The sequence below is a fragment of the Manacus candei genome, unplaced genomic scaffold, assembly GCF_025592945.1.
Source record: "Manacus candei isolate 608988 ecotype Guabito, Panama unplaced genomic scaffold, ASM2559294v1 h1tg000017l, whole genome shotgun sequence".
In the NCBI taxonomy this organism is placed as follows: Eukaryota; Metazoa; Chordata; class Aves; order Passeriformes; family Pipridae; genus Manacus; species Manacus candei.
In genome coordinates this window covers 19228491-19252384 of record NW_026138065.1, presented here as the reverse complement: position 1 = coordinate 19252384, position 23894 = coordinate 19228491, and the positions used below count along the sequence as shown (strand labels likewise).

Below are 23894 nucleotides of genomic sequence, written 5' to 3'. Positions count from 1 at the left end.
AGATAAAAATGAATACAGTAAAAATATGTATACCTGTACATATAAGTACCATGCATATAGTAAGGGTACATACAAAAGGAAATGATCCTTATTCTTAGAATATTAGAAGGTGAAATTAATATTCTCTATCCTTTTACCATTCTGTGATTCCCTCACAGCACAGGCTAACCCCACCTTTTTTCAGTTCTTGCAATAAGTCTTTCCAGAAGTATGTGTGTTTCCATCATCTCAGAATTCCCCAAAACTCCCAAACCCAGTGTGTAAGTCAATGCGATGATTTATAAACCTTTGAGGTTTCATAAACAAGTGCTTACATGGTGTGAGTAACACAGCAGTGCAGGGTGCTGCCCTCTGATGCACTGAGCGTTCAATCTCCCTGAGAGTAGCCAGGAGATGGCACACAGCCCATCGCCCTTCTTATATCAACATATGGCCATAGATGTTTTGTTACTACTTGGACAGATATAAGGTATCTCCCTTGGGAAGCCCAATATGTAAATTATTATCTGAGGGGAGAATGAGGAAAAGGAAGAAGAAAGGAGATGAAAAAGGGAAAAAGCAAATATGCAACTCTCTATGAGAATGAAAAATTTTTTAAGGAATATAAGACAAGAAGTGGAACTCGCTTTCAATGCAGAGTTTTGCTGTAACTTAGTACTATTTGGCAAAGGTAACATATGGCCACCTTTGGCTAGTACTGCAGGCAGTTATAATTTGGTTTGTCTTTCCTGCCTCTTTATTCCTCTCCCATGCATTGTCTAGTTTTGGAAGTGTAAATTCTCTGGAGCAGAGACTTCCTCAACAGGATTTGTTGGGGTAGGCTCCTGCTGGGTGGGTCTTTATCCCAGCCGTGAAGGCTGACAGGGGATGCAAGGTGGAAATGGTATTTAGTTTGTGCATGACACTTAGGTCCACACAGAGGCTGCCAGCAAGCAAAGGAAGGTGTGTTTTTAAACCTCAGCATGGCTCCAGCAGCCAGCACTCAGGTGCCCCATGGCTGCACACATGGTCAGACACGTCTGCTTGGTTTGGGCTCAGCTGTAATTACAGAGGTGCAAGGCAAGCCCGTGGGTATCGCAGTGGTACAACAGGTTTTCGGAAAGGCCTTGTAAGATGCCAAGCCTGTATGAGCTGAAATGGAGTTAGAGAGGATGACTGCTGGGTTTGTTGGTGGTGGCTTGTTTTAAGTCACCTGGATTCCTACTTGGGTGAGGAAGTGACGCTAGTTTGGGTGGCCCTCTGGGAGCCAGGGCAGGGGCTCGTCTGAGCAACAAGATTTATAGTTTTTGGTATTTATTTACATTTGTCCTAAAGCTGTAGTTGCCAGATTCTTGTCATTTACTGATTTATTTTCTTTACACCTGCGCACAGGGCACAGGGGCCTCCTAGGAAGCCCTTGCCACCCCCTCACCCATGGGCAGTGCTGACACAGGCGCTTCAGTTGTGGGGGGCACCCAGCTTTGCCAGCTGGACCAAAGATGCCCCCAGTCCCAGGCATTGCTTTGCAGTGGGGGAGGCTAGGGGACAACAAGCTGGGGGTCCTGGTGTACAACAAGCTGTCCACGAGCCAGCAGTGTGGCCCTGTGGCCAGGAAGGCCAGTGGTATCCTGGGATGCATTAGGAAGAGCGTTGCCAGCAAGTTGAGGAAGGTGATCTGTCCCTCTACTCAGTCCTAGAGTAGAGGGACACCTCACCTAGAGTACTGTGTCCAGTTCTGGGCTCCTCAGTACAAGAGGGACACGGAGCTCCTGGAGCCGGTCCAGCAGAGGGCTATGAAGATGATTAAGGGCCTGAAGCATCCATCATGAGGAAGGGCTGAGGAGATGGGCCTGTTCAGCCTCAAGAGAAGATGACTGAGAAGGGACCTCATCAATGTCTCTACGTTATCTGAAGGGAGGGTGCCAGGCTCTTCTCAGTGGTGCTAAGCAATAGGACGAGGCATCAGGGAGAAACTGATGCACAGGAAGTTCCACCTGAACATGAGGAAGAACTTCTTTACTGTATGGGTGGCCAAGCACTGGAACAGATTGCCCAGAGAGGTTGTGGAGTCTCCCTCACCGGAGATACTCAGTAACTGCCTGGATGCAATCCTGTGCCATGTGCTCTAGGATGCCCCTGCTTGAGCAGGGAGGTTGGCCCAGACGACCCACAGTGGACCTTTTCAGCCTGACTCCTGTGATTCCGCGAGGCGAGCGGGGCAGGCGGTCCCGCTCGGGCTGGGCGCCGCGTCCCGGCGGAGCAGCACCGGGGCAGGACCGCGGCCCCCGGAACGCGGGGCAGGACCGCGGCCCCCGGAACGCGGCGCGGCGGGCGGTGACGCGGGGGGCGGGGCGGAAGTGTGTGTTCCCCGGGCTGGGCGGCCGCCCGGGCCCCGTTCCGGCTGTCCCGGCCTCGGCCTCGGCGGAGCGGGGCAGGGGCAGCAGCGAGGAGAAGATGGCGGCGGAGCTGGAGGCGGAGGTGCAGGCCATTGACAAGAGCCTGCTGGAGTGCTCCGCCGAGGAGATCGCCGTGGTGAGGCGGCGGGCCCGGCGCGGGGAGGGAGCGGGGGCTCGGAGGCCGCGGGAAGCACCGGCCTTGGGGGGGCCGTTCCCAGGGCCGGGGCGAGGCCGCTCCCGGGGGCGAGCAGGCTCTCCGAGGGGGGGTGTCCCTGCCCGGGCTGGCTGTGCGGGCACCCTCGGCTGGCAGCGGCGTCCCGCTGTGCCCTTAGCCCGCTGTTGTCGCCAGCGTCGCTATTGCAGCAGCCGAAATCCATGGCAGCGAGCAGCCAGCTTTTCCTGTTGTGCCGGCTGGCGCAGGTGGCTCCCTGGAAGCTGCCTGGCCGTGGCCATCCCCTGCCAGGGCAGCCGGGCATCTCGCCCCCTTCCTTCACCTCTTCCTCAAGTTCCTTTCCTCTGCCTCCTTTGCTGCCCTTTCTCCTCTCTCGGCCGGAGATTCTCCTGCCTTGCTGTTAATTCAGATGCACGTCTGACCCCAAATAGGCTTTACAGCGTTGAAAAGTCATTACAGGATTCTTCCTTCCTCCCCCTCCCCCGCTATTTAAGACACAGTTCTGGCAAAATCTTGAAGTAGTTAATCTTAGGACCATTAGAATGAGATGTCTGTAGAGAAAATGTTAGTAAAATCAGTGTAGCATTTCATGGGATCATAGAATATGCTGAGTTGGAAGCAATCTACTTCTGTTGATATACTTTTCCTGCTTTTACGAGGAGTAGTTGAAAGGGAAGAGAAGCGCAGTCTCAAGGGTAAAGTTTTCAGAGAAACTTTTGTTTCTGGCATAAATGTCTGTTCATATAGACGCTTGTGCATTTGAGGAACTGGACATAGATATTAAAATACAGAGACTGCTCATGTGCATATCTGTAGGCTAAAACCCTGAAGAGCTGTCTGTGTGTATTTCAATGGGAATTACATTGGCTGCTTTCCAAATGAAAATAAAAGACTGTTATAATTCAGATTATCCTCAGATTATGCTGGTATATCTACAGCGCAGACAAAGGTATGATTAGATGAGCAAATGTGCACAGTTAGCTATATCCTAGCTAGTTTAGCTCCAGGATTAGTCTTCCTTCCCAAACCAAATAATTCCATCAAGCATTTATAAAGTAGTCCAAATTAAGCCCAAACTACCTTGCCTGTGTGAATAGCAGATGTTTTTTTGGGTCACACTGTAGTTAAACCAAAGCCAAATGTGCACCAAGTGGAATACATTTAGGAATTCACTCTAGTTTCAAGTGCCAGCTCAAAGATAGTCAGTTCTTTCTCATTTTTATTCTGTCGTCACCAGCACAAGCTCCAATTCTGAGATCTATCACTCAAATCTATGATGTGGTTTTAACATGGTTTTTCTGCCTCCTTTGCTGATTGCATTACTTACCTGATAGCCCACTGTTAACAAAACAATACCAGCCCCAAGCAGTAGTTGCAGCACTTAAGGCTTTAGTTTCTCCTTGTAACAACTTAAAGATAAACTTCCAAAGAACAGCGATCAAAAAATGCATTATTTGTAACAGAACATGACGCTACATTGCAAGGATTTATTTGTGTAGCTAAGAAAAACATAAATTGTTCCTTTTAGCTTTTGAATCAGCGACCTGAGTTTTTTGTGGCTTATTTGTATTATATGTTTTGTTCTGCTAGTATCTCTTACGTAGAAATACTGTGATACTCGTGGATTTAATAGAAAAGCTGATGGACCATTAGATATTTACTTACGTAAAATGTTGTTTGATTAGTGCTTTTTGGTTTGTTTTGTTTGGTTTTTTTTTTCTGGGGCAGTTAAAAATTGCTGCAGGACAGTAAGTCTGAGGAGGGAGGAAGTGAGGAGGAATACACTTCCCTTTTTAATAAAACCCTCTCTTCTCTCGAGTAGAACATTACCTTTTCTTACATGTGACTTCAGGCTAGAAGACAGACAAATAAATAATAATTGAAAACTTGCCTAACTGCAAAATGCTTTTGTTAAAGAACAAATTCCAAAGTTTTGAGTAGTTTTTCTGGAGTTCAGTGTTTCTCAGGTAACGATTTAGAAAGGCAGTGCAACATAGGTGGGCGTATGTATTTATTTCTCTTAATGGTTTTATATGCACAACAGCACTGTGAGTTGCTTTCCTGGTAGCTCTTGGAGTGCCATCTGTTTCCTTGTCCTAGTAGCCTGGATTTCCTTCTAATATTATTTCAGCCAAGTTCTGATTTTCAAAACTGTATGCTTAGTAATGCGTATGGAACTGGTCCACAAAGAGATTTGAGTGTGATGACGTTCGGTGTTGCCACACCTAACTTTCAGACACTACTCCCAGAATTTTTGGGATGGGAAAGCCATTTACTCGAGGAACAAGAATTTTCTCTGGCTAGGTATGTGTCTGAGCTTGTAGTGCAGCTAATATGCACTGTGTTATTTTCTAGATGGAAATTAGTAATGTACTGCTGAATTAAAAGGCTGAAGTTAAAGATATTTTGCTGAAAAAAATGCAGATATAATAACTAGTATATGCCAAAAAAACTAATCTAAAAATGAACTTAGTAAATGGAAATCATAGAAAAAACTAAGTCAGTGCTAGTGTGATTGGGTCAGTTCCTGGTGGTAGTAGATATTTGGCACAACTGATGAAAGTTGAGGAAAAGATTAATGAACTGGGGGAAAAAAGTCAAATTCTTAGTAATGAAAACTTTACTTTTTTTTTTCCTCTTTTTTTTCTGTGTGGAGTTCTTGGAATCCTGGTGGAAATGGTGAGATTATCAGTAAACTTCTAGATTGTTGCCTGTGGCTTTTTGGCAACCTTTTCCCATGTATTTCCTTGGAAAAAATCTGGGCTTTGACCTTCAAGCTGGATGAATATAGAAAGATTTAGCAGATCAATTATGATTTTAGGAAGTCAAACTTAGGAAAAGAGAAGTGAGGAAAGCACCCTGACAAATTAGGGTTTTTTTAACTATGGAGTTCTACTTTAGAAAATGTACCTAGTAATTGAAAATAGTATATTAAAACAAAGGCAAAAATTCAGCCACTCTGCAATGGCACAGATGCTCTGCTGACTCTGTGTGCCTGTATCCTGAAGAACTTACTACCACTGTGTTGTCTCAAACATAAGTTCTTTAGAGTAAGTTATAAATAATTCAGAGTAAATCAAGCTGTAACACTGGATCACTAAACCCATTTATTTTGGTATAATTAATTCTTGGTTTTCATGTACGGTTTTAGGTTGATTCTGAATTCTTTTCCTAAAGTTGCTAGGGGGCATCTGCTTGTCATATTTAAAATGAGAAATGGCACACTAAGGCTGTTTATGTAACACAGGATTTAATCAGTGGACACTTGCAGTATGTGCTTACTCCCATTTGTTTATTATAAAAACCTTGCTGTCTTAATTTACATTTTAAACCTTTCTAAATTTGTAATCCACAAGGCAGAAATAAAACAAATGTTGTCCTAGAGGATTTTTTTTTACTCTGTGTGTGTATACAAGGGAAAAAGAAACTAGGAGGAGCTGTGAGTTTTTCAGTGGCTTAGGGCAGTTCAGTAGTTTGATGCCTTTTAAAAACTGTCAACATTGGTTTTGTACAATTGATTGACTAAGAGACTTGTGGTGGATTGACCCTGGCTGGACCCTGGGTGCCAACCAAAGCCACTCTCACTCCCCTCCTCAGCTGGACTTATGGGTCAAGATAAGGACAGCAGAGATCACTCACCAGTTACTGTCATGGGCAAAACAGACTCATCACCAGTTAAGTCAGAGTAAGATTATAAGAGATAAAACCAAATCTTAATAACGCCTTTGCCCCATTCCTTCCTCCTTCCCAGGCTCAGCTTCAGCCACTTTTTCCCTACCTTCTCCCACCCAGCAGTGCAGGGGGACTGGGAATGAGGGTTGTGGTCAGTTCACAAGTTGTTTCTGTCACTCCTTCCTCCTCAGGGGGAAGACTACTCACACTCTTTCCCTGCTCCAGTGTGGGGTCCCTCCCACGGGAGACAGTCCTCCACAAACTTTTCCAGCATGAGTCCTTTTCCATGGGGGGCAGTCCTTCATTTCCAGTACCCTGTGGGGTCACAAGTCCTGCCAGCAAACCTGCTCCAGCATGGGCTCCACTCCCATGGGTTCAGAGGTCCTGCCAGGAGCCTGCTCCAATGTTGGCTTCCCATGGGGTCACAGCCTCCTTTGGGCATCAGCTGCTTTGATGTGTGGTCCCTCAGGGGCTGCAGGTGGATATCAGCTCCACCACAGACCTCCATGCTCTGGAGGGGCACAGCTGCCTCACCATGGCCTTCCCCACGGGCTGCAGGGCAATCTCTGGTGCCTGGAGCACCTCCTCTGCCTCCTTCCATACTGACCTTGGGGTCTGCAGAGCTGTTGCTTTCCCATATTCCTGCTCACATCTCCTAGCTGCTATTGCTCTTTCCCACCTCCCCTGCCTTAAATATGTCATCGCAGAAGTACTGCCACCATCTCGGATGGGCTCAGCCTTGGCCAGCAGTGGGTCCATCTTGGAACTGTCTGGTGTTGGCTCTGTTGGACATGAGGGAATCCACCTCTGTAGCTCCCTTGCTAACAAAACCTTGCCACACAAACTCAGTGCAAGAATTCATGGATCTAGCATCACAGTTGAACTAGGAATTCCGATAAGTTATTTTGGAACTAGGAGAAACCAAAACTCTCTCATTTTCACAGGTAATTTGTTGAAATTAAGTGAGAAATGGACTCTTACCTGATGCTGTGTTTGTTATTCTTCATGTACTTTTTGTCTCTGTCTGTTCCTTGCCAACTGAGGCTTCTGCTGATCCTCTGTATCCCCAAATGGCAGCATCTGTCTGCACTCCAGAGAAATGCAACCAACATAGTCTAGGCCATATCCCAAAAGTCACTGCTAATGTTGGGACATTTTACTGGTTGTGCATCCTGGAAGAAAATTTTTATGATTTTCTTTCTGTTAAATTCTGTATTTTTGAAAAGAATTTTGTATGTGATAAGGATAAAACGTGCAAGCAGGGAAACAAATTATTCCTTTCCTAATGCCTACCTTTTGTGATCATCTAGATTTAACATTTTGAAGGAAGCATGGTGTGCTGGTTTAAAAGTTAACCAGCAGGGGGAATGAACCCAACTCAAAGGAGAGATTATAAGTCAGAATAACAATTTATTAAAATAATACAGTAAGTACAATAATACAAACAAACAATTGGTCTCAACCCACAAAAACCCAAATGTATAACCCAGTACCCTGGGGCCTGAACAAAGTGGTGTTCCTTGGGCCCTGTTTGAGTCCAAAGTAAAGGGAGAGGGGAAGAACCTGCTGGTGGGAGAGCTGCTGCAGTCTGGTCAGAACTGGTGATCGCAATCCAGTGGTGGTCTAAGTCTGGTTGAGAGCGATGAGATGCAGCCGTCCTCTGGATCCCACGAGTGGGTTGAAAAAATGTTCCAAAACTCCAAGATTATATATCCTCCAGTTCAGGCAGGAATGCTTGGTACTCCCCTCAGGGCGGGGAGTTCACAAAGGGTGTGAGGACAGAAACATCCTTCTATCTCACAGGCCTCTTAACACCTAGTTTATAGCCTGAGGAGTCAGGCTCTATGGGTAGAGGGTGCGAATAGTCTATTGACAACAATAGTCTAGTTTCTGGGAAATGACATGGAATGCTATAGAATACAGTTTTGGGTTACACCCACCATGCTCTATGGGCAGAGGGTGCGAATAGTCTATTGACAACAATAGTCTAGTTTCTGGGAAATGACATGGAAGGCTATAGAATACAGTTTTGGGTTACACCCACCATGATGAACTGATCTCAGCTGTCCTAACTAGGACACATGGCTTTCTAGTTTTGCAATGCCGTTTTGGATTTTTGATTTAGAAATAAAATAATCAAGATGGATATAACTGTGTTCGGTATTTTTATTAATGAAGAATTTGTGTTCTCATTCCTTTTAATTTAAAAGAAATGGCTGCAAGCAAACGACCTTCAGAAAGAAGTATACCAGCATCTGGCCTATTATGTACCAAAAATTTACTGCAGGGGTCCTAACCCTGCCCCTCAGAGAGAAGACATGCTGGCACAACACGTTTTGCTGGGACCAATGGAATGGTATCTTTGTGGAGAAGATCCTGCGTTTGGTTTTCCGAAGCTGGAGCAAGCAAACAAACCTTCCCATCTCTGTGGTCGCGTTTTTAAAGTGGGAGAGCCTACATACTCTTGCAGGTAGCTCAACTTAACATTGTGAAGTCATGGAATGTTTTTCAGTAAGAATATACTGTCTTAATGAAAAGTTAATACCCCAAATGTATTTTTAAAGTAACCTTGCAGTGTTTCATTCAAGTGGGATCAGGGGAAAATTAACACACTACAGATTTGTAAATGGAAAAATATTAATTAGTGTCATGTAGAGTGTTTTCTGTACAAAACAAATGGAAGGTTAAGAAAGTAGTTGGGGTGACCTGTCAGCATGATTTAAGGGCATTAATCACAAGTAAATGGGCAGGTGTATGTGCATGTATTTTGGGTGTTTAATATCAGCTGTTAATGTCAATGATGTATTTTAGACTCTTTCCATGACCTGTTAAACCAATCCATTGGATGCTAAAACAGGCATACCAGCTTCTAGTTCCTACCTCTAGCTCTAGATCTCTCTAAAAATACTTTTATTGAAAGAGAACAGGAAGTTACTAACCAACTACATTTGTTGCCATTGTATTACTAGCTGTAGGTTTGTTTTCATCTTCTCTTTTCTGAACTGTTTGTAGGTTAAGTTTAGTTTGTATCCTCTTTGTCATAGATTTCTCCCATTTTCTATGGTTTCTACCATTCACTGGGATGCTTGAACACTTGATGGGGTGATGTGGGGGGGAATGTCTTTTTTATTTCACCAATTTATTTGTCTGTGTTTCCATCCCCTTTGTTTACAAGGGCAGAATGATGGTGGAAGAATTCTATCTTCTAGTGCTCTCATCTTCTAGAAACATAATATGTAATTGGCCTTTTGGGTTTGAAAATGTTTTGAGACCTCTTTATCCTGGATGAGATTAAACTGATGGGTACTTTAGATACTTTTGACCACTAAGAAAACTCCATCTCCTCTCAACTGTGCTTAAGTTCTTCCTTCACCCTGTGAAAAAATAGAGAAATCTGGGTAGAGAGGGGGAAGACTATGAGAGGCTATAAATAGAGTTTCCACAGTTACTTCAGTACCTTTTCATGAAATCTAGTCCCAAAGAACTAAAAATCCAAACTTCAGAGCTAGTATTTTAATACAAGTCAAATTGCATTACAACCTAGAAGTAGCATGTTAATGATCAAATACTGTTCGTATGGACTAATGAAAACTTTGGGAATTCTGTAATTTTCTTCTAAACACTTGCTTTTTCAGGGCCAGCAACTCAATATGTAAAGTATTTCCTTGATAATGCTGTCAGATATGATGAAAACATAAAATAATTCAATCCATTGGTAGAATTCAGAGAATGAGTGAATGTGCTGTTCGTACCCAGTGTCTCTGTTTAAGGAGAGAAGTTATATAAATACAGCAGATCATAATGTCATTCAGTTTAAAAAGGGTGTCTGGATAGGCCAGCTTGTCCAGTCTTCTGCTCAAGTCACAGTAAGCAGTGAGTACAGACTTATTTTTTGCTGTTGTGGCTATCAGGATGGAATCTCTGTCATCTTCTTTCAATCAGGAAACATTTGTTTCCTATTGTGTGTTAATTTTCTTTAACTTATAACTGGTAATGAAGAGTAATGAGAGTTTAATTTAAGCTTTTGTGGAATATAGCAAAGAATTGTTTTTCGAGTCCACAAAATACATTAGAAGCAGTGGATTTTCTATCCAGTTGTGCAGCTTACAGGTCTGCCTCTGCTTTAGGTGTAAGCACACTTACTTCTTTGAGAAATTACTTGGCAAATAGCACTGAGTTGGTAAGTACACTGCCACAAATTTACCGTTCTGAAGAATCAACACCCCATATTGCAGAACTGATCTCCCAAATCCTGTAGGCACATTGTTGCATCAAGTGGGTTTCTAATATTTTTTTTAATTTTTAAAATTTTATATATATGTATATATATAAAAGTTTTTGAAATAAAAAATAATGCCATAAACGTAAACTATACTAAAGCTGAAAGACCTTTGTATAATTTTGCTTTGACATTTTCACCTTCAGTAGCTCCTCTGGATAAAAACAAATGCGAAAATGGTGCTTTTTGCATAATAAGTCATGGTTGCCTGATTATCTTTCCATCATTTATTTGATTAAATGGAATGAAAAGAATTTTTGATAACATTTCATGTGATCTCTGGTGTTTTCTTTTAAACAAAATAAGTTGTTTCTCTGAATTCTTGTTTTGATAATAATCATCATAAGACAGATGTTCTCTTGGTAGTTATTTTTACATTGCAAGACCTGACTCCCTTTATCTTGAGGTGCCTTGAAGTCAGTTGCACTACATAAGTTCATGTATTTTCAGTGTTTTTTTCAGGAGTACAGTTAAATGTAATGCATAATTGTCTCTTTCATTTGTTTGCCCACTTTTGCTAGAAATATTACTTCTGTCTAATGCTTGTAGACAGGACCTTATTTTGGTCTCTGATCTCCTGGTTGAGGAAATTGCATTCTCACACCTCTTCAGTGAGCTTGTAAGGCTAAACTTGGAAGCAGAGGTTTGATCTAATCTGTTGTGTGCTGTTTTTCTTTCCAGTGTTCAGTGAAAAAATGTCTTCTCTGATTGCTGCAGATCATTAATGCTTGTACTGTGTACTTGAGAGAACATGCTTGGGTTTATCCTGTTTGCCTGTCCTGTGTTATGTAATTCATCTGTTTACTTATATACTTATCTCACCTCTTGAAGGCAATGTCTATATTACCCAACTAGACATGATACCCACACGATATTTTAAAGCCACTTCTGTTGTAAGAACAGATTTTTTTTTTTCTAGTTTATTTGTTTCCCTCTCTTTGGAAAGCCATCACTTCATTCTTTCAGAATAATATATACGTTAGTCAGAAGGTTCATACTGGTGATATTTGAAAATTACCTGTTGTAAAATGTATAATTGAAGGCAAACCCAAATGTTTAATGCTTTTTTTGTTCTTTCTGTTGTTGCTGTTTTCAGAGACTGCGCAGTTGACCCAACTTGTGTGTTATGCATGGAGTGCTTTCTTGGAAGTATTCATAGGGAGCACAGATACAGGGTTAGTAATACTGCTGGAATATATGACATAGCCATTAGTAATTTTGTATATGTATGAAACTCCTTGTTTCAAGTTTAAGAATGTATACTTAATTTCAAAATGTTGCATGAATACGAGGTTTGAAATTATGTCTGCAATAATCTTACAAGAATTGTAGTGTTTTGATCTGAGTGTAGGTTCTGGAAGTTAACATTTTAAAATACAGAGCAATTAAAATTTATGCACGACCGTTAAGTTTACAAATTTATGGTTTTTTAACGCATGCCTTTTAGTGAATTTTACAGCGTTAGAGTTAGTTTTCAACTTGCTTTGGCTTTTATGTTTCTCTATTTTTTAAAGCTATTGAAAAACCTTTATTAAGAAGCCACTTCTGTTTAACACTTTTTCTTTAAACATCTGATTTGTTATCGAATTATATACAATACCAGGACCTCTATTTGTTTTTAAACGTAAAGTTAAAATGGAAAACTAAAGCTGCAGGTGCTGTTTATTTTAGTGATATACTACTATTAGTAGCACAGATTAGTTAAAAAACCCCATACAAAGTCAAGAAGTCCTTGATGTGTTTTTAAACTGAGAAGTTAAGTGAAACTTACCAGTGCAGCTTTTCTGTAAATCTGTTTTTGACAATACTGCACTGCTGTTAATGTGAATTTGATCACTGCCTGCTTACACTGAGCACTAGGATTCAGAAAAAAAACCAAGTACAACAGCTTGTCTCAAGAAACCTAGCTAGATTTGCTGATATCACATCACTTGTATGTAGGTTTTTAGTGTATAAGCCTAGTGAATTAACAAGTCTAGGTAACATCAAAAAGTGCAAGCAAATGTTCTTTTAAATATTGATTTAATATTGTTGATACTGTAGAAGGTACCTGTATGTATAGAATATACCAGTATGTAAAAAATAGATGGAAGAAGAATTCTTCTGTAAATCAGTTAATAGTTGTGATGCAAAAAGAGTGTTATTACACTTATTAACTTGAGGTGGTCTTAGCTTTAAAATAAAATTTATTTATTTACAATAATAAATATACCCTATTTTATATATTTATATTTATGTATATTGACATATACATAATATATAAACATGTATATTTTATATATTATAATGATAATGATTGTTTTATTATTTATTATAAAACAGTGTAAATATATCATTACAATTTTCAAATACTTTTTTCCCTGCTTACTAAAAATTATATGAACAATTTTTGTCTCTCAATTCCTTTAACATAAAGCCCATCTTTTACTTACTGTGTAATAGCACTGTGTGAAATGATTTAGCTTTGTTCAAATTAAAAATGTGAGAATTGGGAATAGTACAGATGCCATTGCAAGTAATAGATTCAGAAAATCTGAAAACCAAGAAAAATCCGTAGCCTTCAGGCAGGGCAGAATGGAGGTGCTTGAAGGTGTTTTGTTGTTTAGGTTTTTTTCTTTTGACATAGGCACACTGATGAAGTAGGCAAGCTTTCAGCTGTCATAGAAGTAGATGTGGTTTCACTGCTATTTTAACAGGGTACTGTCTAAAGCTATCAGGTGTTGTGATCATGCTTTTGTAGTTTAGCTGTGACTAGTCCTTTCTTAATGTGCATATATGTATATACACATTCACATGAACTGCTTTGTTTTTAAATAATTTTAGATGACAACATCAGGTGGAGGAGGTTTCTGTGACTGTGGTGATACAGAAGCTTGGAAGGAAGGTCCTTACTGTCAAAAGCATGAACTTAACACTTCAGAGACTGCAGAAGAAGAGGTAATTACAAGAGAGGCATCATGTTTCAAAACATGAACTGTGTATATGTATGTGTATATATATAAATCCTTCCTATGAGGTTATTTTTAGTCTTGTTTACTATGCATAAGAGATGGTAGGAACTCTACTCTTTGAGCCACACTGTTAGACAAAAATTAATGTCTAACTTAAGAAGTTGATTAGAATTATGTTTTCTACTTAAAGGCTTTATTTTGTATGTTCTTGGTCATCTGTGCAGCTTTAGTTCTGCTGCTTTGTTTTTCTCTATACTCTGACAGACGAAGGGATTCTACCACATGCAGAAAATATCTATGTGTAATCATGTGCACCAAGAAGCCAAATTAAGCTATCTGTGCAACATATGTTCTGATTCTTACTAAAGTACACAGATTTTTAAAATCAAAGTAACTTGCTGTTACAGGAAAGTCATAATGGAGATGTAAGACAGAGGCCTCTAAAAGATTTTTTGGTATGGAGAAGGTAAATAGAGAATGTATCTTCACCACAGAATCATAGAATAACAACTTGGACATATTAAATGCAAAAAGACATGCCACTTCTTACAGTATGAATTCAAGCTGTTGGACTAACTGTTGCAAAAAACCATTGTTGTTAAAAGTTTATATATGTTAAAAAGGAAATTTGTCATGGTTATGGCGGGAAAAATTATCAATGGCCATTTAAAATCTCAGATACCATCTTTGGTGTATGAAGTATTAGTGTCTTAAGTTACTGGAGACCAGGAAGCATTCTGTCTTCTGCTTATACTCTTTGTAACTTATTACATCTGAGGAGCGAGTGTGGCTAATTGGGCTTCTGGTCTAGCCACTCACATGTGTTCTTACATAGTATAATTGCTGTGAGATTTTTCTATAGGGAAAATATAAGGCAAAGTTTTCAGTAATTTTGCTTATCTGACGGTTTAAATGAAGCAACTGTAATGTATTTTCAGTGATAGTGGTCCTTCTAAAGTCTGTTTTCACTATCTCAAGCCTAAGACTCCAGCACTGCTGCTGGACTCACCGCTTGGTCTACATGCCAGCTTACATTAGCTGGCATCCTTAGGAAACTCTTGTTCTGAAATCTTGGGTGCACTGCAACTTCTGCGTCCAAAGAGACTCACACAGTGAGTGTGACAGAAAAATTAAGGTACCGCTCAGCCTTTGTATTTCTTCCCCACGAGCAACAGGGATTGAGATCTCTTATGTTATGCAGTTGTGCTTGAGGTAAATTAAGGATCATTTGTTGAGCTTTATTGGAGCCTATTTTCTGCCTTGCCCAGATACATGTCTTTGTTGAAAGTGCTGGGAATGGAGGGAGTACTGCTGATTATGGTTTGCTTTTGCTTTTGGTGGCTGGTAGTTCTCCATACTCTATATAAAATTTTAAATGAAGGAAAGAAAAAAAAGAGGAATGGTAATTATTAGCTGTCCTGTAAAGCTTCCAGATATTCCCAAAGAGTCTTGGGAGATGGGGGATAACCTTTACTAGTACAGGTGAATTGCTGACTGTTAAGAGCCTCCTGTAGATAATGCAGATATAAGTTCTGAAAAGATTATTGTGGCCATTTTTATAAACATAAGCTGTAGTGAAACAGAGAATTTGGTATTAGGTAATCTTAAAACAGAAATTGGGCCACTGTTAAATATTTTAGTTGGCTAACAGTTACATATACTTCAAAATTCCAAATAATGAATTGAGTCTATGACCCAATGTATAGCATATGTCCAGGTGGCCTGCAGGGCATGCAATGTTCCCTTTCAAGCTTTGTAGAAGAGGAACTAGTTGTTCTCAGAAATTTAAAATAGTAGAAGACAAGTCCCTTCAGAGAAGAGGTTTTAGTGTTTTTTATTCACAATCCTTGAAATGGATTGGAGGGAAATGGCAGTGGGTACCAGCACTACTTCATTCAGAGTTGGCAGTGGTTCTCATTTGCTGCTCCAAAAAGCAGTCCGTTCGACTTGGCAGACTGAGGCAGCACTCCTCTTCCTCCCCTTCCTCATTTCTGTTCCTCCACCTGCAGCAGCAGCCATTCTGCTCTGGCACAGAGAGGAGGACGAGTTTGTAGTTGTTAAATGGAGAGCACAGAATGGGCACTAATGGATGCATGGTCCACAGCCAAAAGGAGAGCAGCTCTCTGTGAGCAAGACTGAGACGTGGACTGATCATTATGAAACACCTTGTTACATTTCAGCATTTAATTATTTATATACCACAGCATATAAGAGACATGCATCATAAATCATGATGCCAGTGTGCTGCATGTTGTATAAGCTGGGATGGATAAGACTGGTGCCTTTAAATAACAGGACAGTAGATGAATGGTCATTTGTATTCTGCAGTTTTCTAATATTGTTAAGTGGAACAAAAGATACAGTGATTTGAAATCATGTTTTCAAAGGCATAGCAGAAGAAACAGATTTTACACAGCTTAGGTTAAAACTTTTTCAGAAGAAGTATCTTAGAAGGTGTGCTGGAGTGAGAACAGGGAGAGTGAAAACAGAAATGTGTGTAAATGTCAGTGTGTGAAAATGTCTCTGTAAATCAAAGACAAGTTAGCACTCAGGTATTGTTGTCAGATTAGAGCTTTGGCGATTATCAGTGTAGAACTGGAAAAAGAAAACAGGATGATTATTGACTTTGTTCCTTTCAAATGAAAAGTCATTTAAAGAAAGACATCATTAAAAATGCTTACATCATCTTTGATAAAACAGGAGTGCAAATCTGAGAGTTCGTTTTGAATGTTATTTAATTTCTCATTTGCTATTTATATTTATTTTCCAGGATCCTCTTGTGCATTTACCCGAAGATATGGTAGCTAGAGCTTATAATATTTTTGCCATCACATTTAAATATGCAGTAGATATATTAACATGGGAAAAGGAAAATGAATTGCCTGGACTAGAAATGACGTAAGTATCATATTTGTCTTCTGCCTTTTAAAGACTTGCAGATATTTACAGTTGAAAGTGCAAATTCTGATTTTAAGTATCTTTTCTGCCTTTCCTAAAATTGTCAGAAGTATTTTGCAGACATTGGGCTACAATAGTTGTAATACATTTGTATTTCTCATAGTTTTTACTTTTGTGATTGTAAAGCATATTTCTCTTCATAGCAATGATGGGACAATTTCTTTCCCATATGTTAATTTTCTTAGTATTGAAAAGGGTCTTCTGATCGAAGTTACTGAAATTCTGGTGGCAAAAATATTTTGTACTTCTTACAAATTTTGAAGTGTTACAGAATGCTTAAGTGTATTGTAGCATTATAGCTCTTATGGATTAAGATCTTGTGACATCTTGTTAGTATCTGCTTTTACTTTGTGTTTTATGAGCAAGAATGCTGTGTAAATAAATGATATGAATCAACAGATTGAACTGAATCTGTGAGCTTAATAAGTTGTCGTTTGAGGACTGTGGAGTTTGGTTTTTTAAGAGACTGCCAAGTTTTTGTTGTCTAATAGACCTTTATGCAATGTCAGAAAAACAGGTGTGGCAAAATAATGCCAAGACTGCTGAAATCTCTAAGAAGCTATGGGGCAATGTAATGAGCACAGCTGCACTGGAAGGAAATGCATTCTCTTTAGTAGGAAACTGTCAATTCATAATCAACAAATGTTCAAAAATAAAACTCAGACTGAAATATTTTCTTGAGATTTTGCTAATTTTGGACTTAGTTCTGCAGGAAAGATGCACATTCCTATAGAGGACAGGAGTTACCCTTTTCAAATAATTTGTTGAGATATGTTCCAGTATAGCAAAGGAAGCCTAGGCTTGGGTTGTCTGGTGGAAAACTTTGTTAAACTAGAAGATTTTTTAAATTACATTGCTTTGAATGATATAAATTCAATCCTTGCTTTGAAGTGAGAAGAGTGACACTTACTACTGTATGCTGTTTAATGATGAAGTCCATACCTACGAACAAGTTATTTATACTCTTCAGAAGGCTGTCAACTGCACACAGAAGGAAGCCATTGGTTTTGCAACAACAGTAGATAGAGATGTGAGTAAATTAATTGCTAGAACTTTTAATTACCTTACCCTAATGTTTATTTTATATGACTGCAGTTTGTTTTCCCAAAACATGTGGTTAATGTGATTGAGCCCTATGTGTCACGCCACCCTTAAATGTCTTGACTCATTGGCCAATCCAAACCAGACCTGACACTGAATATATGTTTCAATGTAAATGTTTTCCCATAAGTCTTGTAAGTGTAGGTAGCAGGGTGTTTCTTGCTCCTCTGTCAAGGACAGGCAGCAGCTTTGGCCCATCCCTTACTGTACACTGGGGAGCTGACATTGAAAGAGCCCCTATATGTCCTCCAAGTGTAGGAAATGCTTCTCAGAGTAACACCAGTTAACTGTGAGGGTTAAAATCCATAATTGAATGCTTTTGTTCTGGTGCTTATGGAACTATTTGTGGTTTGTGGGGTTTTGTTTTATTAATTTAATTTTTCATAATTTTCAGATTGTAATGGCAGGAAGAGGTGAAGCATTTCATACAGTATAAAGAAAGAACAATGAGTTTAGAATCACTATATGCTGAATATAATTTTAACTAGTACGTTGATTTCAGAAGTTGTGTTTGTATTGTGACTCCTGTGTATTTTTTTAAGAAAGGGATGCTTTGTAGGACAACTGCATCTTGTTATTTGTGCAATGAGCCTATATGCAGTTGCCATGAAAATGAGTGTCCTTTTCTCTTGGTTTGTTGCCTTGTGCTTTTTTTGGGGGGATGGTGTGAGGAGGAAATCTCTTACAAAATGGCAATATGAATGTCATTTTGGGTGCTTAAAGTGCTTCAAGAAGGTCAGTGGAGAAGGAAATATAACCACTTTATATTACTGACCACTGAACTAGATTTTGGTTTTGTATTATCAGTACTTTATTTTTTTGTGATACCGGTAACCAAAAGATTCCCTAAATATGTGCTGACCTCATAAGTGCATCATAGGATGCACTTAGTTTTTTTCCCTGCTGTTGATCCCGTCCTACTTTTAAATACGTACAGGAACTCATATATACATGTGCATGTATGTAAAAAAAAATGAGAATATTATGCCTGAAGCAGTGATTTGTCATCAGGCCAGATCTAAAATATCAGTAAGCTGTTCTGTGTATAATATACTATAAATTCAATCAACTATCTATTTTGATGTGTGTATTGACAGTACAGAAAGACTGAAAAGTTTCCTTTTGAAATAAGGAAAGTGCTTTAGTTGTATGTTTAAAAGACCATTAGCTTTAATATCTGCTTTTTAAAGGGCACTGAAATGTCTGAAATATCTTCAAATTCTACCAAAACCAATTGATGCATTCATACTAAAGATAAGTTTTCAGTATTTTAAAATTTAAAAGTATGATGATTACATCTTAAAAGCAGTACCATACACAGAAAATTTAGTATGACAGATGACTGCATATAATTTTATTTTCTTTTAAAAAGTACAGGATGCATTTTGGAAATCCAAGTATGTAACATATACAGTACTTTAACAGTGAAAATAGCATGAAAGAAGGAGTGGTTAATGTGCATCTGAAACTTTTACTGTGTGTTTCATATTAATGTAAAACACGGCATTGGAACTTTTTGTTTTGAGGCTGGTGGTAATGTTATGTCTTTATGAATTCACAGGGACGTAGGTCTGTTCGATACGGAGACTTCCAGTACTGCGACCAAGCAAAATCAGTAATAGTGGTAAGTAATGGTGGTAGGTGATATTATCCACTGATTTACCTCATCCTAAGCAAAAAGAGGCTTTGCTACACAGTTTTCTGATGCTGTTATCGTAATGAATCTTTATATTTTAATAATACAGAATGTCGGAGATACTACTTACAATATGCACAGTAGGGGTATCAAAATACAGATTTATGTTTGGGTTTTTTTTTTTCTTTTTTTTTCCTAGTATGGCCTACCTTGCACCCAAAATAATTTTTTAAAAAGAAGTTGGTAGACAACTTTTTCCTTCAGAAAACAGAATGTGATCAGGAACTTTAAATGTAACCTTTTAGAATTACATGCCAGTTCAGATCAGTGAAGTTAAACTACTTCAGTTTTTTTCCTATAGAATGAAGTTGTGTATTTCAAAGCCACAATTATGGAAATTGTTACGGATTGAATCCCAGATGAATTTTGAAACTACAAATACAATTTCATTTTGCTTTTCTGCATTTTACATGTATATATATTACTAATATCTCTATGTTGCAAGGTTCCTCCATGTAAGAACATGGGAATAATGTTTTCTGTTTAATTTTTCTTAAACTGCTGCAGTGCACTACTTAATCACATGTAAGAAATTGTTTATGTATAATACTGCTACCACTGAAAAATGAATGCTGCAACTGGATTTACTGATCTTAAATGATTTAAGGTATTTTGAAAGAATTAGCATATTTTTAAAGATAAAGTTGTGCAATATTTTAGACTTAGTGCCCATGCAGTCAAAGCACAAATGGCTCTTATGTGTAACATCTAACTATTATGGTTTTTAACACAGGGATGAGGGTAAATACTTCCTTTCTTGTTCTAACCCAGTGTGTTTAATTTGTATTTTTGAAAACAGTCAGTTTCCTTGGTGGGCTGCTCTGTGACTTGCATGTCATATTGTGAAGAACAAACACGTATGGCAGTCTCAGGTTGTGTGTGGGATTGCTTATCAGTAACATGCAGCAGATCAGTGTGTCTATTGATAAGAGGCCAAGGGTGGAAAATGGATTGACCTACATATGTTGATATTGCATAATAAGGTCCTTCAAATATTAATAGGGTAAACAAAGTTCAGGCTTTTTTGGTTTTTTTTATAATCACAATATGTATTAATATTATAAATTATTGAAATTAATCATAGGAATGCTGTGTTTCTGTATAGAAATGTATGCCAGTCCTCACGTAAATATGCATTGCCTCCTTTTTCCTTTTCTTTTTAAGAGAAATACCAGTCGTCAGACAAAGCCATTGAAAGTACAAGTTATGCATTCATCTATTGTTGCCCATCAGAGCTTTGGTCTGAAGCTCCTAACTTGGCTTGGAAGTGTTATTGGATATTCAGGTGGGCAAACTTGAACTTTTTTGAGTAAGAGAATATTTATGAGACAAGCTGATTTTCTGAAGCAATTTTGTCCACTTAGTGCAGATATGTAATGTATAAGGCAAAGCTATTAATAACTTGTCAGACTTCATTCTATTTTCTCTTGCTGGAGTGCTGTTCTTGAATTCTAACTTCCATGTGAAAGTGCTACCAGTCTTAGGTAGTCTTTTCTGTTTAGTTGCTGTTGAACAGAAGCTGAGACTTGCTGTCAGATGCAATATGCCAAAAAGCTATTTTTCGGTCCCCGCATTTTTAAATGAATGCAGTAAGCTGAAAATAACCTGTCTGATTAGATAAAACAAAATTATTCAGAAGTAATTTGATGAATGATGATGAAAGTGATTGCTTCAGATTTTTTGCTAAGTAGAACAACAGAGAAAATGCGAGGATGTGTGGAGGGTTTTGGTAAGTATAGAAACCAACAAAGTATTAATCAGATTTTTGAAAGTTTTCTTAAAGGAATTAAGATGCACTGTATCAGTTCTTATGGAACTGCTCTGTGCTTGTTTTGACTTGGTTCTTCCTTTGTCCTGGTAAATCTTAAGGTTGTGAAGGTATGGGGCATGAGGGGAAATAAAAGGAAAAGTGTCAAACTGCTGATATGTAGAAATGTAGATACAGTCCCCCATGCATTTTATGTTCTATGCATCTGAAAATGTTAGCAAGAAGTATTAGGAAAGCACATGCAGCTGTAATATTTCATATATGTTCTGCGTAGGTGCAAGATTTCTTCAGAGACTATATCTTTTATTAGACTGGTAACTGGAAGGCTAGTCAAGATTTTAGGCGCGGGGCCTCTACTATGTTCTTGTTTTTGTAAGATAAGTAGTTTGTAGAAGTTATTTTTTGAATATACATAAATCAAAGATTTGAACAAAAGTTATGGTTGCAGTTTGTTCAACTATTTGCCAATGTTGCTGGCAAACAATAGGTATTAAAAGAAAGGAGTTACGAAGATATTTGATTTCTAAGATAAATTTTCCTTTTGGTGAAGCATGGAGGCAGGCACTGTCTTTCTAATTTTTTTTAAGCCCAGTTTTGTGCCATGTCATTTGTGCCGGGTGACACAGTCACTAATTTTCAGCACTAAATGATAGTTGCGAAAAAGTAACTTGAATATGTTAATGATGTCTCAAATTACAGAAAAAAAGTATTGAATTTAGTTTGACTTGTGCGTGTAGTGTTTCTGAAGTTTGAAGAGTTCACCTCATTAAATGCTGTGTTCTTTATGATTCAGAAGAGCAAAAAGCATGTTTGATGGTAAACAGCACACATACATTCTGTGTGTGACCTGTACCCTCAAGTACTTGAACCGCCTTACACCCCTTGGGACGCAGGCTTGTAATGTACTCCTGAGCCTGGATTTTTTTTTAGCTTTTTAACAAACACACCCAAACAACTAAATTCTGCTCAATCTTCTGTAACATGGGATGATAGAGTTGCACTGCTTGAGTGGTTACACTTACATGTCCCTGAACACAGGGCAATAGCAAGTAAGGGGTCTCCTGCTGTGCCACAGAATTAGGTTGGATGATTGCTGTGAAAGGATTCTTGTCATGAAAAAAGGGGAAAAAAACCTTTCTATGGAACTTCATCAGAAGTTTGACTTCTACATCCTTCCTAGCAAATGTCAGTTCTTCAGGAATAAGTGTCTGTTTTATAATTGTTGAACAATGCAGTGGTTTCCCTTAATTTGTTATCTTCTATAACACTAGTTGGAATTGAACTCGGTAAGGCAAAAGGGAATAACCCTAAACTGCTCTAGGGGTTCTCAGACTATAGAACTGTACCATGGTATGGTATGCACAAGCACTAAGCCACTGCCCACTCTACCTAAGAAGCTGAGAAGGCCAAGCAGCATGTGGAAATAAGGGCTCTGTAAGCAGTGCAAAGCCAGGTTGAACGTTCTTAATATGAGCATGTCTGGGTTGTTCTCTGTTGCAGATGCAGGCTCGTCTACAAGCATATAATAACTTACATGTTTATATAATAACAATTATTACTGCTTTCTGTTAGAAAAAATATGTAGAGAAGGTTTGAAATGATAACAGCTCCTAAGTGTAAACAAAAAAACTCATATATGAGTAATTTCATTTATGAATTATATTTTCCTTTTGATAGGGCACTAAACAGGAAAATAAAACCTAGAAAATTAGCCTCCTATATAACTCCTTTTTATAAAATAGTAAGTCATCAGCACTTTTAAGGAGACACGTTTTTATTTGATAACTTTGAAACAGATCATTGTGTTTGGCAATTTTCACAATGTTCCTTATGTTCCATAAAAGGCTAGTGTGAAACTTGCAAGGTACGAAATGTTTGTGTGTCTATCAGCAAAATATGAGTGGTGTTATTCAATTGTCAGGAAAAAGAAGGATGTGTGATAACTTCTGTGTTTTATGAAAATTTCAGTATGTCAAAATAACGTATGTTTGTGTTTAGGCTATAACTAACTTGTATCATTTCTCTTCATTAAGATGGCCTTCGTCGAATATTGTGTCAGGTTGGTTTACAAGAAGGGCCAGATGGTGAAAATTCCTCTCTTGTGGATAAGTTGATGCTGTATGATTCTAAACTGTGGAAAGGTGAGTTTTCTCAAACTTCTGGAAAATGCTAAAGATTGCTGTGCATAAGTTTTCCCTTTGCTATATCTGCTAATGTTTAATCAATTTTACTGGGGTGTATTATAGATAAATTTGCCTGATTTGTTATAATCCATCTGTCCCTTCATGATACACTCCCAAGTATATTTAAGAGAAGAACACAGACCATTTGGAGATTAGGTCGGTTTTAGATCTAATTTTTCAAAGTGGTCTGAAATGAAGGCTGACTTGAATATGCAGATGACAGTGATAGTTAAGGGAAACTGAGTGAAAAATAGAGCATTTTGGGGTTTGTCTGCCTTAGAGGATCTCAGCATCTGTATCGTATCTACCAAAATGCCTCTTTTTAAGAAATAGGGCAGTGGTTTTCTGCTTTGACTTGTGTTTGTGTTCATGAGGTATTTTTAAGTGTTCTGAGAACATTAAGTGAAAACTCCTGTGCTGTTATATTAGAGCCCTTGAAAATTGAAAAGCCTGACTGATAAAATGGGATTGGCTAGAAAAGTTGTAATTTTGAGGAAGGGGAGGTAGTGAATTTCTTTTTCCTCATGGATTCTGTGTCTGTTTTGATATGTCTGTCTCGGGAATTTCTTGAAGTAGGAATAAAATAAGTAAAAAGTAAAGTGAGTAGTGTATGTAATATGGAGAAAATTATTATTTTAGGTTTTGTTTCTCTAGTCCCTTTGTCTTGAGAATGAATTCCTGACAGTGCACATTTTGTGAGTTGAAAGATACTACTTTTGTGGAGCATTACAACATTTTA

The 23894-nt window shown here is 38.7% G+C and overlaps 1 protein-coding gene across 2 annotated transcripts in view; it reads left to right on the top strand.

Moving 5' to 3' along the window:
- Positions 1-2330: 2330 nt before the first annotated feature.
- The window catches only part of UBR2 (ubiquitin protein ligase E3 component n-recognin 2), a 57661-nt gene continuing 36097 nt past the window's right edge, over positions 2331-23894 (top strand). For both annotated transcript variants that reach the window (XM_051783100.1, XM_051783101.1), the window contains exons 1-9: positions 2331-2511; positions 8430-8689; positions 11595-11673; positions 13322-13435; positions 16220-16347; positions 17299-17437; positions 19070-19132; positions 20369-20489; positions 23006-23113. In XM_051783100.1, the coding sequence (XP_051639060.1) occupies positions 2434-2511; positions 8430-8689; positions 11595-11673; positions 13322-13435; positions 16220-16347; positions 17299-17437; positions 19070-19132; positions 20369-20489; positions 23006-23113 (1090 nt within the window). In that variant the 5' untranslated portion in view covers positions 2331-2433. The remainder of the gene's footprint in view (positions 2512-8429; positions 8690-11594; positions 11674-13321; positions 13436-16219; positions 16348-17298; positions 17438-19069; positions 19133-20368; positions 20490-23005; positions 23114-23894) is intronic.